The sequence below is a fragment of the Colius striatus genome, chromosome 3 (genome assembly GCF_028858725.1).
Source record: "Colius striatus isolate bColStr4 chromosome 3, bColStr4.1.hap1, whole genome shotgun sequence".
Lineage (NCBI taxonomy): Eukaryota > Metazoa > Chordata > Aves > Coliiformes > Coliidae > Colius > Colius striatus.
Window position 1 is genome coordinate 19,138,558 of NC_084761.1, and position 16,351 is coordinate 19,154,908.

General features: G+C 43.3%; 1 protein-coding gene across 2 annotated transcripts in view; it reads left to right on the plus strand.

Annotated features, from left to right (window-relative positions):
• Positions 1 to 4,356: 4,356 nt before the first annotated feature.
• The window catches only part of ANTXR2 (ANTXR cell adhesion molecule 2), a 109,119-nt gene continuing 97,124 nt past the window's right edge, over positions 4,357 to 16,351 (plus strand). Inside the window, exons 1-4 of one of the 2 annotated variants that reach the window (XM_061993807.1) lie at positions 4,357 to 4,378; positions 5,989 to 6,060; positions 9,047 to 9,118; positions 15,444 to 15,525. In XM_061993807.1, coding sequence (XP_061849791.1) covers positions 9,054 to 9,118; positions 15,444 to 15,525 — 147 coding nt within the window. In that variant the 5' untranslated portion in view covers positions 4,357 to 4,378; positions 5,989 to 6,060; positions 9,047 to 9,053. Of the gene's footprint in view, positions 4,379 to 4,839; positions 5,225 to 5,988; positions 6,061 to 9,046; positions 9,119 to 15,443; positions 15,526 to 16,351 lie in introns of those variants that run through there. The other variant, XM_061993806.1, reaches the window with a different exon arrangement.

Consider the following 16,351-nt stretch of genomic DNA (forward strand, 5'->3'; position numbering starts at 1 on the left):
CAGACTCACCTTTCTTTCCCCAGGTTGAACAGTGGACAGAAATGAAACAAAATGCTATTGTTTCCAAGAGACAGGGAAAGTCTGAAAGGGATCTATTGTCATTAGGTACTTCAATAAGTTTTAGATGCCCATGTTTTGGGAGATGCTTCTTTTACATAGCCTCTCTAAATGCTGTCAGCATTATACACACCAAGGGCACTCAAGGACAGTTTCTCCACAGTTCCTCTGTTTTCCCTGCTGTCTCAGGTGACAGTGAATACTGTGGTGCGAGACACCAGCGTAAAGGAAGTTCCAGTGCAAGTTCCTAGAAACTGATGGGAGGGTGAGCTCTTGAGAGGGCGCTGTTGCTACTTTAGATGTGGAACCTGTACCCATAGCCAGCAGAGACTCTGTCAGGACAGAGGTCTGCAGCTGGCTTTGGTCCCTTGATTCAGGCAAGTGCTTGAGGTGTCCCATACTTCTGCTGCAATGTCATTTTTTTTCTCTGCATTGGCAAGCTATTGCCACCCCATTCATCTCATTAGACACAATCAAGCATCTCCAGTGCCACTGGATGGAGCTGCCTGAGGGTCCAATCTGAGGAACATCTTGCAGCATTTCTTCACTCAGCCTCACGAGTCAGTCATCAGGGCAACCAGCTCTGCACTTCCTGTGTTGGTGTACACATGATGAGAGCTGCCCATCCCACTGGGATTGGGCACTGCAGAGTAAGTTTTACACAGCACTGTGGTGGTCGAGATGGAAAGGAGAGAGGCAAGCACCTTCTAATGAGTTCTGTTAAGTCGTAAAGGAAGTCCCTGGGCCCTTGTGTGAATGAAGCCAAACATGAATAAACAGCCATAAGCTACTGCCTGCTACCTCCTCTGTGCCTATCTCCTTCTCATCCAACCATTCCAGCAAAACAAGTGTGATTTATCTGCCACTTCAGCAGAAACCACAGGCCAAAAGAGGAATTCACACACTTGGAAACCAGAAAAGAGCAAACCCTGGCTACCACAGATCCCCAACTGGCAGGAGTAGCTTGTTCCAAGCACAGTCACATGCACTTGAACTAAAATTTCCAACAGCTGGATAACATGACACATACTCCCAGGCAAGGTAAGCGCTGCTAGGGCTTGAGGCTGGCTTGTGCAGCTCTGAAAGCTGGAATACAGCTTGTTTTGGAAACCCTCAGAAAGTCTGCTCTGCTGTATCACACACCCCTACAGAGAGAGGGGGAGGCAGCACTGCAGAGTGTTTCTGAGACACAATGGATTATCAGCCTTGGATTTTGCTGTGTTTTTGGCAAAGTTCTGGCTGCTTGGTCCTTAATCTTCCATGTTTTGTACATCCACGGGGGACTGTAAAATGCCACTTACTTACCCTTTAGCCTTGCTAGCTCAAAGACATTAAGAGCTTCATGAGCCAGATCTTTGGCTGACATAAATCATTGTTGGTCCATGGACTTTTGTGAAATTTCTAACTTGCATCATACCGAGGTTTGGCTTTGCATTTTGATCAGTGTGGAGAAGGCATTCTGACATGGATGTTTCAGGTCAGAGCGTTGTGCCTGCAGAAAACCATCCAAAGGCGGCAGGAAATGGGATGGAATGAAAGATCTCCTGCAAGTATCCTTTGACTACAACTTTCCCAGCAACTCTTGCAGAGGGAAGTGGCTGAAGATCCTTTTTAGAGCAGCTGATGTGTCTGATTCACCTATTATGGCCTGTGAGAGCCTCGTGGCCCTTGTTAGGTCATTGTCTCATTTAAAAGCCAATTCTAAGATGTGCAGATATGATATAGGTTAGGATTGAATTCTAAATGCGTGTAACTGTGTATTTATTTCACATACTTCATTTTGTAAAGCTCTGTTCAGTCCTTCCATTCTAACTTCCTGACAGAGCCACTTCACCTGACAGAGAGCAAAATTTGCACTGAGAGCAAAATGAAATGACAAAGAAAGAAAAAAATACATTGCAACACCAGCACATGTTCAACATTAAATTTGGTTGGGGATTAATCTATGACATGTGATTGCACATGAGAAATGCTGACAGCAATCTGCAATCCTCAAGTCATTCCTTCTATAGGAAACAGTACTTGTTTAAAGACTAAGACTGTTCAAAAGTGCATAGAAGGGAAAATAGAAATAATTTGTTTGATCTCGCAACGATTGGACTGCATTGTGACCCAATTTAACAAGAAAATACTTGATAATTCTGCCCAGTCTTGTCATTACAATGAGCAATTTGGCATGGGAAACCTGTCTGTTAGCAGTGACAAGGAAAAGATGGATGTTCAAGATATTACCTTTGCTGGCTTACCGCTGGCGTGACTGACATGGGATTCTTCTTGCATTTTATCGTGCATGAACAAGAAAGATGTTGACTGAGAGACGGAGGCTCAACAAGGATAACAAATATCAGCCCTCCCATACTGTCCATTTTTCTCACCTATTAATGATGCTCCAGGTGCCTGGACTCTCTGGAGCAGTATGTCAGCTGTTATACCTGTAGTAAAACAGAGATCCCATTGTGGAAGTCTGCAGTAAGCCGTGCTTTTCCAATAGCCACATCAGTTCTTGCCAGAGAAAAATACAAATGATGTGTTTCTACTTTAAACTTTTCTTGAGCAACCCCTCTTGAATCAAATACACACTTTTGTTTCCCCCCTGGTACAAAGGCCTACCTGCTGTGAGATGCAGGGTTGTAGTTTGGTGGCTGGAGCACTACCTGTGTTGCCAGCACTGATCCAGACTTATATAAATCCTGAGAGGATCATTGCCCTCCTCATGTCTAGCAACATGCCTAACAGCATGAGGAACTCTCATCACATTAAAACCTGACTTTGGAGCAGTGAATGTTGAAAGTGAAATGTAAATAAGATGATCAATCTAAGAAATGATATTGCTACTATGAAGGGAAAAAAGAAAAGAGCATCTTGGGAACAAATGGTAGGGTTCCAGGTCATATCCTGTATACAGCCCCATAAACCATGGATTTAATAAAAACCACAAGGCCATGACAGCTTACTGCCAGTCACAAACCCAGACTGACTCATGAATAACTTATTTGGCAGGTGATGGGGGAAATCAGTAATTTCCAGGAGATTTTTGTCTTGGGGAATTGCTCACCCTCTGACCACTTCCATTGCAAGCCAGGACTTACAGGTACTGCAGGACACTTGTTGGGTTTTTTTTGTCTTAAGGCACAGGACACCTCTGAACTGTGTTTCATCTTTCCACAGTTGGACAGCCTTATTGACTCATTGCTCCTGTGACTGGTGTTACGATGGATGAGAGGCTTTTGGGAGCTCCAGCATCTTACTTGGCTAGTAAAATCTTAACTCATGTTACAGGGGTCCTAATTTGAAGTCTCCTGTGGTCTCTGATGCTCAAGAGTCCTGTTTCTTGAGCTTCCGTCCATTGTAGCAGTGAATGCAGTCCACTGTAAACAAGAGCTGCTCAACACAGATGCTGTGAAAACAAAGGGCTGGAATTACAAATGGTAAAAATAATAACCAGTTTTATTTCAGGTCCTTTTAATTGCTTTTCACACAGTGCCCGTGGAGAAAACTCCGGAAAGGAAACAAAGAAAGAGTGGCTAGACATTTATTTTAACTTATTTATTTTTAACTTACAAGATAATTTTGGTTTATGCAGCTTGTCACATGACCAGTATTTTTCTTCACGGGAAATTCACGCATCTTTTTAGCCACCAGATAATATTTTAAGATTATTAAGCCTGTTTGAACTTCCTGTGAAAATCTGAAACCACAGATGGAAAAAGCTGAAAGATAATACTCTTGCAGCATAAAAGTGACGCTTTCTACAGTGCCTCATGTTCACAGCGAAGGATCCAGCTTATGCTCCAAACCAAATGTCTGCTCTATATTTAGTTTTGCAAAGTCTATTGTAAATCAGTACATTTTGGTGCTTACCACGTGCACAGTCCCAGAGCAACAGTTTGCATCTATTGTAGCTGGTTCTTAACACAGAAAAAAATGGCTAACGTGTATGCCTGTAGCATAGATTGCAACAGCTTTTAGCTGGCTGCTGATTTGGAAAAATGTTCGACATCCAGTATCCCTGGCAAAGAGCCCTATTTTTTTTTTTTTTTAGATAATAATAATTTTAAAAAGGGATGCCACGAGGTCCCAGGTTAAATCTCCTCAAAGGGTAGCTGACATCCACTGACTTAGTGGATATGTCGAGTTTCAAATCCCAGCGAGGAAGTGGTTTAGAGGAACGTGTAAGGAAAGCCGCCTGCCCTCTCGAAGCACAGGAAGCTCAGAGAGGGTTTTAATTGCGAGTTTTAACTGTTAGCGTGGAGTAATGTATTCCCAGCATGCCGCCATCAGTTTTGCCAGCTCGCGTGGGCACAAACCAAGCTGAAGCCAGGTAGGGCTTCTCCGACCATGCGACGCGTGGGCTTCACCCACCGCGAGTCCGCGCTCCGCAGAGGGGCACGGCGACCTTTCGCACCTCCAGACCCGTCGCTTCGCCCCGCCCGCTTCCTACCCGCTGCCCTCCGCAGCGCGGCTGGCCCAGCGGCAGCGAAGGGCACAGAGTCTCTCGGAAAGCGGCCGCGCCCGCACCCCACGCCGCCAGAAGCCGGCCCCGGCCCGCAGCCCTCACCCTGCCTTCGTGGAGGGCGGAGAGAGGCTCCCGCCGGGCCCGGCCGCCGGGGACGCGAACTCGGGGTCAGCCGCGGGCCGCCGGCGAGGCAGCTGCCTGTCGGGGAGGCGCCTGCGGCGGGGGCAGCGGGGAGGGGGGGGCACGACACGGGGACGCCGCGGGGCCGCCATTGCCGAACTTGCGGGTGGCCGCGGAAGCCGCTCGGGTGAGGGAGGAGAGCCGCGCCACACAGGCGCAGAGGGGCGCGCCGAGCCCGCCCGGCCCCGGCCCCCGCCTCAGGCACCGCCGCTGCCGCTGACGGGCGGGGAGGGCCGGGCCGGGCCGGGCGAGCCGCGGCGGCGGGCGAGGGGCGGTCACTTCAGCACCACCCGCGCCCGCTGAGCGGCAGGACGGCAGCGCCGGGGCCCCCGCGTCCCCTCGCCGCCGCGTCCGCGTCCCGCCGCCTCGAGGCCTCATGGCGAGGCCCGTGCCCCGAAGGTGCCTCGCCCCGCGGGGCCCGGCGCTGCTGCTGCCGCTGCTGCTGCTGCCGCTGCCGCCCGCCGCCGCCGCCCCGGCCCCGGAGGGGCCGTCGTGCCACGGTGCCTTCGACATGTATTTCGTGCTGGACAAGTAAGGGGCGCGCGGGAGGACGGGGCCGTCGCCGCCTTGCGCGGCTTTTGTTCGGTCGCGCGCGCTGGCGGGAGCCGTCGCGGGGCTGCGGGGCTGACGGGGCGCCGCGCGCGCCGGCCGTTGCAAGCTAACGGCTGCCCGGGGCTGAGGGCCGCCGCCGCGGGGCTCGGCGCGACATCCGCGCTGAAGCGGCGAGCGCGGGGAGCCTCGCAGAAAGTTTCTGTCTCTCGCGGTGGCCCAGCGGCGGGGAGAGTCGGGGTGAGTTTCACTCCCCCGCGTCCGTGCAAGCGGTGAAGCTCGCGGGAAGACGGGTTGTAGGGAAGGGGGCATTTTCGGACCTAAAGTACTTGGGTGGACAAATATTTTCGAGGCAGCCGGAGCAGGCGGCAGCATCTGCCGCCCCTCCCCCTCCACAGCTGTTGATCATTGTGTTTTTGTGGTGAAGTTTGTCCATAACGGATCGCCATCAGCACGCCCCGCGTTTGGGGCGGGGAGCGAGGAGTTGGGTTCGGTGGGGAACCGACGTAGTCGGGCTTCACGGCAGTATTGTGTATGTATTTTTCGTTACGGGATGCATTTTGCCATGCCTTCGCTGGACGAATCCTGACAAAAATCATGTGCAAGTTCCACTAGATTGGTAGTAACTTGAAATAATTAGAAAAGCAAATAGTTCTGTATTGTCAAGTTTCTCACTGACGTTGTTGCCCTTTCGTCCCTGCTTTCCTTAAATAGGGCCTACTAATGTGCTTTTGTTTTCTTTTCAGATCTGGGAGCGTAGCACAGAACTGGCATGAAATATTTGATTTTGTAAATCAGCTGACAGAAAGATTCGTGAGGTGCGTTTTGATCCTTGTGACATCTGTAATGCAATGACATGTGGAAGAAAAACCTCCATAGTTTGTAAGCTCCGTAGATACATTTCACAAACATGTTAAGAGTTTTTTCTGCTAGTGCCCAGATTGCTGAAAAATATTGGAAACTTTTACTTCCTCATGTTTGGAGCTCAGTAAAAAGGGAGTAATATGCATCTTTAAATGCTTAATATGTAAAGTCTCTGTCAGATATAATGTGGTTATTTTTTTAAACTTTTTTTTTCTTCCATAAGTCACAAGCCTTGTTTCTGGAGTACTTCTTGAATGTTGCTTTTAGAGATAGATAAAGGAAGATAGATAGAGATAGGTAAAGAAAGCAGTCTGAATACATGTCTGTATATAGGTAAATATATGGTGCAGGTCAAAAGGAAGGGATTGTCTTTCAAGCTCAAAGATACAGGAAGTTTATGCTATTAACAGTATATTTGTTGTAAATATATATAATCAATTTTGTAACTGACTAGCAGCAGGTCTTGTTGCCACAGAAACAGCTGTTGTAAATACTAGGTAACTGTACTCCATAAAACCAGCTTAGGAGTACTGTGATGCAGCATTTTGCTTTTAAAAAAAAACCCAAAACACAATAAAACAAAAGAAGCCCCCTCAAAGACATAGACATAGATGTTGTGATAGTTTTACATAAAGGAAATGAAGTGCAGTAAGTAATGATAATCTTGCCTTGCTAATAAAGGGATACAATTAGGCTTTGACAATATTGCTTACATTAAATATTGCTTACATTCATCTTGTAAAAATCAAACCCTCTGTAAGCAAAGTGGGTGACACAAGCTTTTCAGAGTTATTTTGAAAGTTCTAGAATTTTTAATATATTTTTTTCTTTAAATAAAGAAGAGCCTCAGGATACCAAAAAGCAGCATTTCTTTTTGGTGAGTGGCAAAAATATACCTTTGCTCCCACTGAAAAATGGTGCTTGTTTGTGTAAGTCTTTCATAGCCAAGTGATGCTCTCTTATGCAACAGTTGTTGTGTAGTGATCTGGCTGTGTTATCTTAAATAAAGCTATTGAGCTGGCAAGTTAACTCTGCTGGCCTTTCACACTAAAGGAGGATCAGTTATGGCACAGAGCCAGACAGTCTGACCTACGAGCATCTCAGTGTCTGGGTGCTGAGCAGTTGGCCTTACGCACAGCATGACAGTTGTTGGGCTGTCGTGGGAGCCTGAACAGTATATCCTCCTGTGTGTTTCCCTGATGGGGCTGGAGTGCCTGTGAAGGCTCAAGGTGCTTTGTCTTGCTTGCAGGCCTCAGTACATTTTCAGAATAGGGCATGGAGTCATTTGACCTTGCCATTGCTTAAGTTGAAAACAGTAGTTGTGGAAAGAAGACAAAGGACCAACTGGTAGCAGTTTCCTTCAGTCCTCACCTGAGGAATGTGATGTATCGGCTCTTCAGTTTGACTTGTCTGTAACCTGCATGCTTGCAGTAGCAGCTCTGCATGCTGATTATCTGTGTTCTGAAAGGCCTGAGCCTGGCAGGGCTATCAGATCTAATGGGTGTGCTCATATGATCCTCCTCCATTGGCACAGTGTCTTGAGTGCTGGAGAGTGGAACAGAAATGGGATATCTTGTGAAGAGGACAGTTTTGTGGTTGTCCTAAAGATGAGTTAGCTAAATTGTAACTTTGACATTATTACGCACAGATTAGTTGCATCTCAAACAGGGAAGTCTCACATTACTTGACTAGGTGGTGATGTAATTACCAGAGATTGAGATTGCAAGTACTTGTTTTTTCAGTGACTGAGAAGATTGATATTCCCATGGTTCAGATTATAATGTAATTTAGAGCATCTCAGTTTTTTGTATTCCGAGCCTTAGTGGACAGACTGCAAGACTGAATCTTAAATCCAAGATCTGTGCAGGTCTGTGCAAAGGCTTGCCCAATACTTAAGTTTTCATGATGTTGATAATTTTAAGTTGCATCTTTGACATAAGTGAACTGAAATTGTATGGTCATTCATCTTTACAAGTATTAGGTCTTTACTGACATTAAGGTGATTAATTAATACTGTCACACATATAGTGAGTTATAAAGTTACTAACTATATTGAAATTTTATGAATTAAAAATTAAAGGCAAGTAAGAGAGGTGTTGTTTCAACTTACCTTAGGAAAGTTACTGTCTTGGACTTCCGGAGCATCAGTTCTTAGGCATTTTGTACTGATAATAGGATATAATTCCTTATAACCTTGTCGTAAGACACAGGTGTGCTTCTTCAAAAAAAGATAGAAGTCCTTAATAATTTCAATTCAAATAGTGTTGCTTTTTATCATGACGTTTCCCCAGATACTTTTATGGAAGTTGATCTTAAGTGTCAGAACTCTACATCACCAAAACAGAAGCACACTCATTCTGAGTTTGTCATACTACTTTAGTAGAGATGAATCAGCTGAAAAGCACTGTTTCTTTGCCTTGAATGATTTTATGGCCAAAATGCACAGTTGGAAATTTATATTGTGTCAACATCAACCTTTAAACAGGGGAAACTGGCTTTTGATTATGTACATGTTTATTACCCCAGAGCAACAGTCTCCTCTGAGTTTGACTTATTTTCACAAGAGTGACCATGAAAATATAAAAGGATGTGTTATCTTCTGTATGCTGGTACATCACAACCTGTGAAGTTCACTTTCAGTTGGGTCGCATGAGATCTTTACTGTTAAGCTTAGCATGTGTTGATCTGGAGTCTAGTCAGACAAGAGAGAACAGTAAATCTGCTACTTCATTTTCAAAGCATTGGGCTAAGGAGTAGATGGGAACAAATCCTTTAATTCCTCTCTTGTTATGAGTTTATAATTCAGAATTTTTTTCTTTGGAAGTTGGAGGATAAAAGTGGTATTAATGAAGCGTGAATAAGTGAATTAAATGCTGTGCATCTGTATATTTCTCTTCATTTGTCTAAATTGTTTTTTTTTCTCTTCCTCTTTTTCAAAAGCCCCAAGATGAGATTATCGTTTATTGTGTTTTCCACCCAGGCACATGTCATTATGCCATTAACTGGAGACAGGTTAGTGCACTGCGTTTTTAATTCTCCCTCCTCCCTCCCTGCAGACCTCTTATTAAATCAGAGGAACAGTAACAGATACTAAACAATAACTGATACCTTTAAGTGATGGCCAGTCATGAAGTCTCTATGCAGAGGTAGATTTAATTTTGTGAACATATCAATAGATATCCTAGTAAAAAAGGAAGGAGAAGAACAATCGTAAAGAAATTCTTGACCTGAACTCTGCCACTGCTTTGCCGAACAGGGTCTGTAGATAATATTTTTTCATGTCTAGGTAAAGAATACAATAGTAAACTTAATTTTTCCCATCATTTCACATAAGGTAGGTACTTAATTATGTATTTTCAAATCACGACTTCAGAACTGGTTGTAGACAGTGGAGTTGGTGCCACTTGACAGGTTTGAGATTTTTGTGGCACTGTGGTGATGTATGGATGAAATAGGTTGTCTAAAGACCTGATTATAATCCCTTCCTGTTTCAGCATTTTTAAAAGTAGTTCTGAGATGAGAACAGCCAACTTTTCCCTTTCCCCCCCTCCCCGACTTGGCTACTGGATCTTCTCTCTGAGGGGAGAGACAAGGTCATAAAGCATTTTGCCAGCTGGCTTGAGAGAAGTCAGGACACTCAAGCCTGTTCTGAGGACTGGTGAAGTCAATGAGATCCTTTCTCTCAATTTCAATAGACCCTTAATCCCTGTTGGTGGCCTATTCCTTATCAAGCACGGAGAGTCAGCACTGGTCGCACACAGACCACTTGGAATGCTTGGGCAGAGCTCTGGAACCCTGCCACAAAAGCACAAGTGTCTTTTTCATTGCATGTCTGTGGCGTGCTTTAAGCCATGGAAACCTCATTTAAAGTATACGAAGAGCCTTCTTGAGGTCTAGGGAGTTCTTTTGTGGGACTTTTCTTTAATGCAGTGTTTGCTGATGCTTTTGTGAATGTGGTAGGGGAAAGGAGGAATTGTAAGGAGATTGAAGAAGGAGACGTTAATAACTGTGACCATAAGTACATAGGTAAGAATAACTAGAGACAGTTGGAACAGCTGTCCTTTTAAATATTAAACAAGTCAACATAGGAAAATGACTTGGAAAGTCTAACTGCCATTGTTCCAAACAGAAGATGAGGATGCTAAGTACAGTGCAGTTGTGGCGATGGGTGTGCATGTGTGTGTGATTATGGGGTATTATGGCCTTGGGTTCTTTTATGTGCATTTTGGACTTGCAGGGATATTTTTCCTCTTGCTTACTTGCTAATTCGCAAATGTCAGGAAACCACAATTCATTCCCAGCAGTTAGTTCAAAGTAGGGAAGTCTTTTTTTTTTTAAATTTATTTTGAAATTCTCAGTCTTCTGATTGCACAAAGTTCTTGCTGTTCTTTTTTTTTTTTTCCCCACAATAATAAAGCTGTGGATATAGATGAAACCCACACAATAGTCATGAAGCCCCCAGATTACCAAATATTTGGTGACTGAACAATGCTATGTGAATAACTCTCTAAACAGAAGTCATTGTTAACCACAGTACACACAATGCAGTAATAAATGCATAGAATGAAAATAACACCCAGATGGAAAAGATTTTTCACAGTGATTATATCCCATTTTAGAGACACATATTTTCCCTGTTAAGTTTAGCTGGTACCTGTATGTTAAGTGGTAAACAAAGATTTGTGCACTCACATTTGGGGCTCAGTTTTACTATTAGTTTTGAAGAGCAAGTTGTTTGGAAAAGTGGATACACTTAGGGCTATCATCCAGATGGCAGAAAGTCATCTGTGTTCTCTTTTGGCCAGCTCAAGCTGGCCAACAAGATTTCAGGTTTCTGTAAACCTACTTCTGCAGCATTTGGCTGGTGTCCATGGCCAGGACTAGCCCTGCTGACTGCTTCGGGGAAACTACTGATGAAGCTAAAGAAATATTATATTAAAGAAGGATAGATTATGTTAAAGATGGAAAAACAGGACACTTAAGTACATGGTACATGACTGATTGTACCTTATGGTGTTTGTCCATAGTCTGGTGGCACACTGACTATTCCTTCATTCTGCAAAGATATGTAATCTAGCAAGACATCAGTGCATTTTGAGCCTTGGTCATGTGATCAAACTCTACGTTTTGGTTTGAGATATTTGCCAAAATAGAGCCATCTGCAGAGAGCATATTCTGCTCAGTGTATCAAGCACCGCAGAGTCAGCCACTTGCGTGTTTCCCATCTGGAGCCCATACAGGATGCCTAACGTTTGAAGCAGAATAATTATTATAATTGCAGCCAGCCCTCTGTAGTACTCAAGAGGTGTAGAAAGCAGAGACCCCCTCCAAATTATGCACCTAAGGAGGCTGATGTGCAGGGTTTACTTTTTACCTGTATGACAGCTCTGTTCGTCTTATAGAGCACTCCCCCCACCCCCACTTTGTTTCACTAACAAGTTTGTGTGTTTTCCTGTTATTACACTTCCTTCTTAGCAGCAAAATCCACGTACCTGTTTTGTTTGCCTTTATTTGTTAGAGATGAAGTACGTTGCCTCACAGGCACATAGCCTCATTGCTGATGATAACTATGTGCTTGTTGGGAATCACCATTTGTCTGTTTATCCTCTCAGTACGCTGGAAAATCATTCAAGATTCTAGCATTTGTATTGAATGCAACATGGAAAAGAAATTTAAGATATTGTCCCCTATCCAGAGAGCTACTGAAAACTGCATAGCTATTAGAGTGACTCAGTGTTGCATACAAGGCTGGCTCCTTGCCCAATTGAATTAGCATTACCTGAGGCTTATGTGGCAATTTCGGTTGGTTCTAAGCTCATGTACTAATGTACAAATTTGTAATTGTACTAATTGTACAAATTTGTAATTTGTACTAATGTACAAATGCAGAATTTTCTACCACCTCCCCCCCCAAAAAAGCAGGTATTTGATTTTTAAGATTTAGTCCTCAAGCACAGATTGCTTTCTAGCAAGTATAAGCCTTTCTTTGCACGTGATGAAGATGCATTTATTTCCTCTAAGGAGGAGAATGGTTATCCCTTTCTATTGTATTCCTATTCTCAAAGACAGCATCATGTCTCTGAGAAACCAAGGTGGCTTGTGCTTCTTAAGTAGCCTGTAGCTTTATCATCAGTCCTCTCAAATGGGGGAGTGATCTACATCCTGCTGCAGTAGAAGTTCGCTGTCTTCCACTGCCTGCAAATGCTGGCTGTGACACTATCTCTGCAAGGAAACAAGGCCTTAAGAACATTTGTAGTAGTCTGACGACTTGTCTACTGACACGGTTTTTATTACTGTTGCAATTCATCTTTAAGCAAGAGATAATACTAAACAGGGATGAAAACAGTACCTGCCGAGTTGCCCAAATGTAAGCTTGCAGCTTGGTGTGACAGAGCTCGTGTGGAGAAACCTCTCCTATAAACTGATGATAGTTGTAATTCTAACTTGAAAAGGCAAACGGTTACATTTAGACCTGGAAGTAAGTCGGAATGGTGGAGCAAGCTCAGGTAAGGAGAGGTTGCTACATTTTATGTTAAATTGATGTCTTCAGTCCTTTGCAAAGCTGGGCTGCTTTGTAACCTCTCGTTACTAAATGGCCTGTTTTCAATTCTAAATTTAATTCTACTGTGCCCTTCCTTAGGGAGGCAATGAAGGTATGAGACCAGCTCTGTGTAGACTTTGGCCTTTTAGGGAGCAGCATTTTTACATAGGCCTATACTACTTCTAGCAGAGTTGGCACAACGTCGCTCACATCAAACACACCCTGTGCAGCTGAAATGTGTAATGCTGGTGCAAGGTCCTGCTGTCTGAGGCAGAGAGCAGCAGGGTACCCCAGAGAGGTAAGAGCAATGAGCACTTCTGAAGCTGCCTCCAGAACCTCTCTCGACCTTAGCCGGGCTGGGATTACACCTACATCTCCCCTTCATGGATTAGCTAATAAGAACACACAAAGCAAAACCACAGAGAGCTTGTAGCCATGGTTGTGTTAGTCTGGCTGCTCCTAGAAGAATTATCTGAAGTAGTTACAGAACTTAAAAGAGAGAACAGACAGGGTAGCTATTAAAAATTAGATGTGCTTTTTCTAAAAATCAGAGATTTAATGCAGCACATATGCTGAATGGTGAAGAGATATTAAATTTGTACTTCTTCAGCCCAAACACAGACAGACTGCGAGTTACTGTTTTTGTTTTGCTTGTTGCACATCTCTCTGACTCAAACCAGGAAGCCAATGGCCCTTCAGCCTTTATCACGTTACTGAGCTATACTGTGGTAGCATCCAGACACCCAGACTGAGGTCATGGCTCTGTTATTTCAGTACAGATGAGTTTTAAAGCCAGACTTTCTCTGTGGATTTTTGTGGCTACAAAAACCCATTAGAGAAACTAGAGGAAGGACATTTTTGAGAGCACTAAAGAGCAGGAGTGAGGGCTTCAAATGGTTGGTTGACTAAAACAATTCCCATTGTCAGAATAATGGAGGCAGACACCCACCCTTCAAACTGTCTGGGTGTGAGTTTTTAGAAGGATTGAACAAACCTGCTGTTTAGTAAGGCCCTTTTGCTGGAGCACCAAGTCCAGCACTCTCATTGACTTTGTGACAGTCAGACCAGGACTTACTTGTCCCCAACCAACTTGGAGCACTGGTGGAGCTTGTTCACATTTGGCTGGGCCTATCTTGTACAGATGTGCCCCGAAGGAAAAAGGTGGTGACTGATCAAATGCAGCTAAAAAAGTTCATGTTGACAGAGATTTTCCTGGAAGCCCTCATAGGCAGAGGCCTGAAAACACCATAGATTTCTGTGTGACCGGGTCACAAGACATTTTAGATAAATAAAACTGAACTGATTGCACAAAAGCTATTTTTGCAAAATGAAATCTGTTTCAGAAAACTGTGACTTCAGTTGCTGCTTGTTTCTTGGCAGGAGAACACTCACGCCTGTGATGTGCTGCCACTCATTCCTGGCAAGCACTAAGTATGTGGTTTATAATCTGCGTTCATACATAATCAGTTTCAAGTTGTTTCTATAGATGCTGAATGTAAAATATTTGGATCAAACAGATTGTATTATCTTACATAACTTGTTCTCTTCCATATATTCAATGCCACATTTCTCTCTTCTCCCCTCCACTTCTGATTGTATCAGTTGCTCCTGTGATTGGGAGCTTATTAGAGCTATGGATTGTACTTTGGAACAGAGGTTCTAAACATAGAGGAAGCCCGTCAGTGGAACAAATGACTAGTGGGTGGCATTCAGGCAGAGCAGCATATGCATTCTTTCTCATTTTGTTTGCCCTAAGGAAAGCTTTCATGCATCTTACAACGTTTTTTCCCCTCTATCTCCTCACCCCTGCTGGTTTCCTCTTTGTCACTTAGGTTTGTTAGAGTGTTCTATATATTCTGGCCCAAATTTTGTCACTACTTAGTTTTCACTTGTCCTTTCCCAGCACAACTTTCTATGGGTTTTACTGGAACTTTCCTTGCAGAAGAATTAAGAATTGTGTAGGATTGTATCTTTTTGCTAAAATATCTTTGCTACTTTTTCTGTGCTCATATTGGTTTCACTGGAAAGAATTGTTTTTGTGCTACTGGCTTCTCCAGTCTTATCATGATAGTGAAGTGAGCATCTCACAGTCAAAATTGGTTTTATTTAAGGGCCCATAAGAAATCATAGAATAACCTTGTCTTCCTGGTAAATATATGTGACCTGTGACCTCTGTAAAAGTGTGATGTCTTGTCAAAGGTCACATAAAAAGGCAGCAACAGCCAAATGTTTTAAAAATGACCCCTAATTCTAGTCCCTTTCCTTGGATACAAGGTGTTTGGCAAATTTTACGTTTGCCTATTGATACTTATTTGACGGGAGAAGATTTTAATTATCACAGTTCTTACCCATTAAATACCTGCATATTGGAAGATTTCTTTGGAAACAGAACTGCTGTTTTAGAGGATTTCTTTTTTTAATTGCAGTGTGATTGGAAGTGAAGTTGGTTTAATTGAGCAAAGTAGATGTAATATTACAGAATTTCCACTGGGCTATTGAATGCTGAGGCTTTGCCACGTGTTTGCAATATCTGCTCAGTCAGAAACGTTTTACTTTATTCTAGCTCTTTGACTCACTGAGGCATATTGTGTTATTTAGGTCTGAAATATCTGTTACCACTGTGCTGCTTCCGTTGCAAATACAAAATCTGCCTCCACATGGTATCTCAGCTAAATGCTATATTTTACAATTTTTGATTTCAGATCTCCTTTACGATAAATACTATTTTTTCTGCCAATAAACTAACCCCTTTCTCTGCTTGAAATCACACTAAGTCTTCCACCTTTTTGTTTTCAGAGAGAAAATTAAGCAAGGTCTTAAGGATTTGGAGGAGGTAAAACCAGCAGGTGACACATATATACATGAAGGATTAAAACAGGTAGGTTTTATTCATCTTCTTGCGATAAGTAATAGGTAAATGAGTAATGAGTAAAAATACCCTCTCTTCTCACCCTTTGGATAACAACAGCAACAGCCTGTAACATAAATTAATTTATTGTATGTCTTTGTTATACTCAAATCTTTTTGGTTTCTAAATGGTCCCAAGATTGCCCAGATACTATGCAAATCCCATGCAGAAGATTAGCCATCACAGAAAATTGCCATATGGAATTTCTTTGACTAGATCCTTTGCAGTAGAGCGTTTCTTTGTCGTGAATTTAACAGCTAACGCAGCATACCAATTACATGGTAAATGCCTTCTATGCCTCCAATACCTTCTAGAGCATGTGCTTATTGAGAGTTTACTGCACAGATCAGCATTTTCAAGAAAAATAGTCATAATTTTTGACTATCTTAATTATGGAGTTTCTTGAAATGTACAAATAAAGTGTACTTTGCCGTTTTGCTGAAAGACTCAGGCCCTGAAGGTGAGGGAGAAGGTAAGGATCAAAGCTTTCACTGTTATGGATAGAAACTCAGTTTCTTCCTTTATGCCTGTGGAGCTAAGGTTGTTGTTGTGATTTGTGGGCTGAAAAGCTGGGCAAACAGAAGTTTGATGCTACTTAAAAAGAATATTTCATTTTAAGCCATTCTTTTTATATCTTGGAGCCTACTGCCTGGCATTTGAAATCTGGAGAGCAGCAAAGGAAGCCTTACAGTGGATCTGAAGAGAGGGGAACTTCACAACTCAGAGACTATCTGTCCAGAAAGAATCAAGTGTTTCCTAGAGTTAATCAGTTAGTGACCCCAGCCCTGTGGAGATG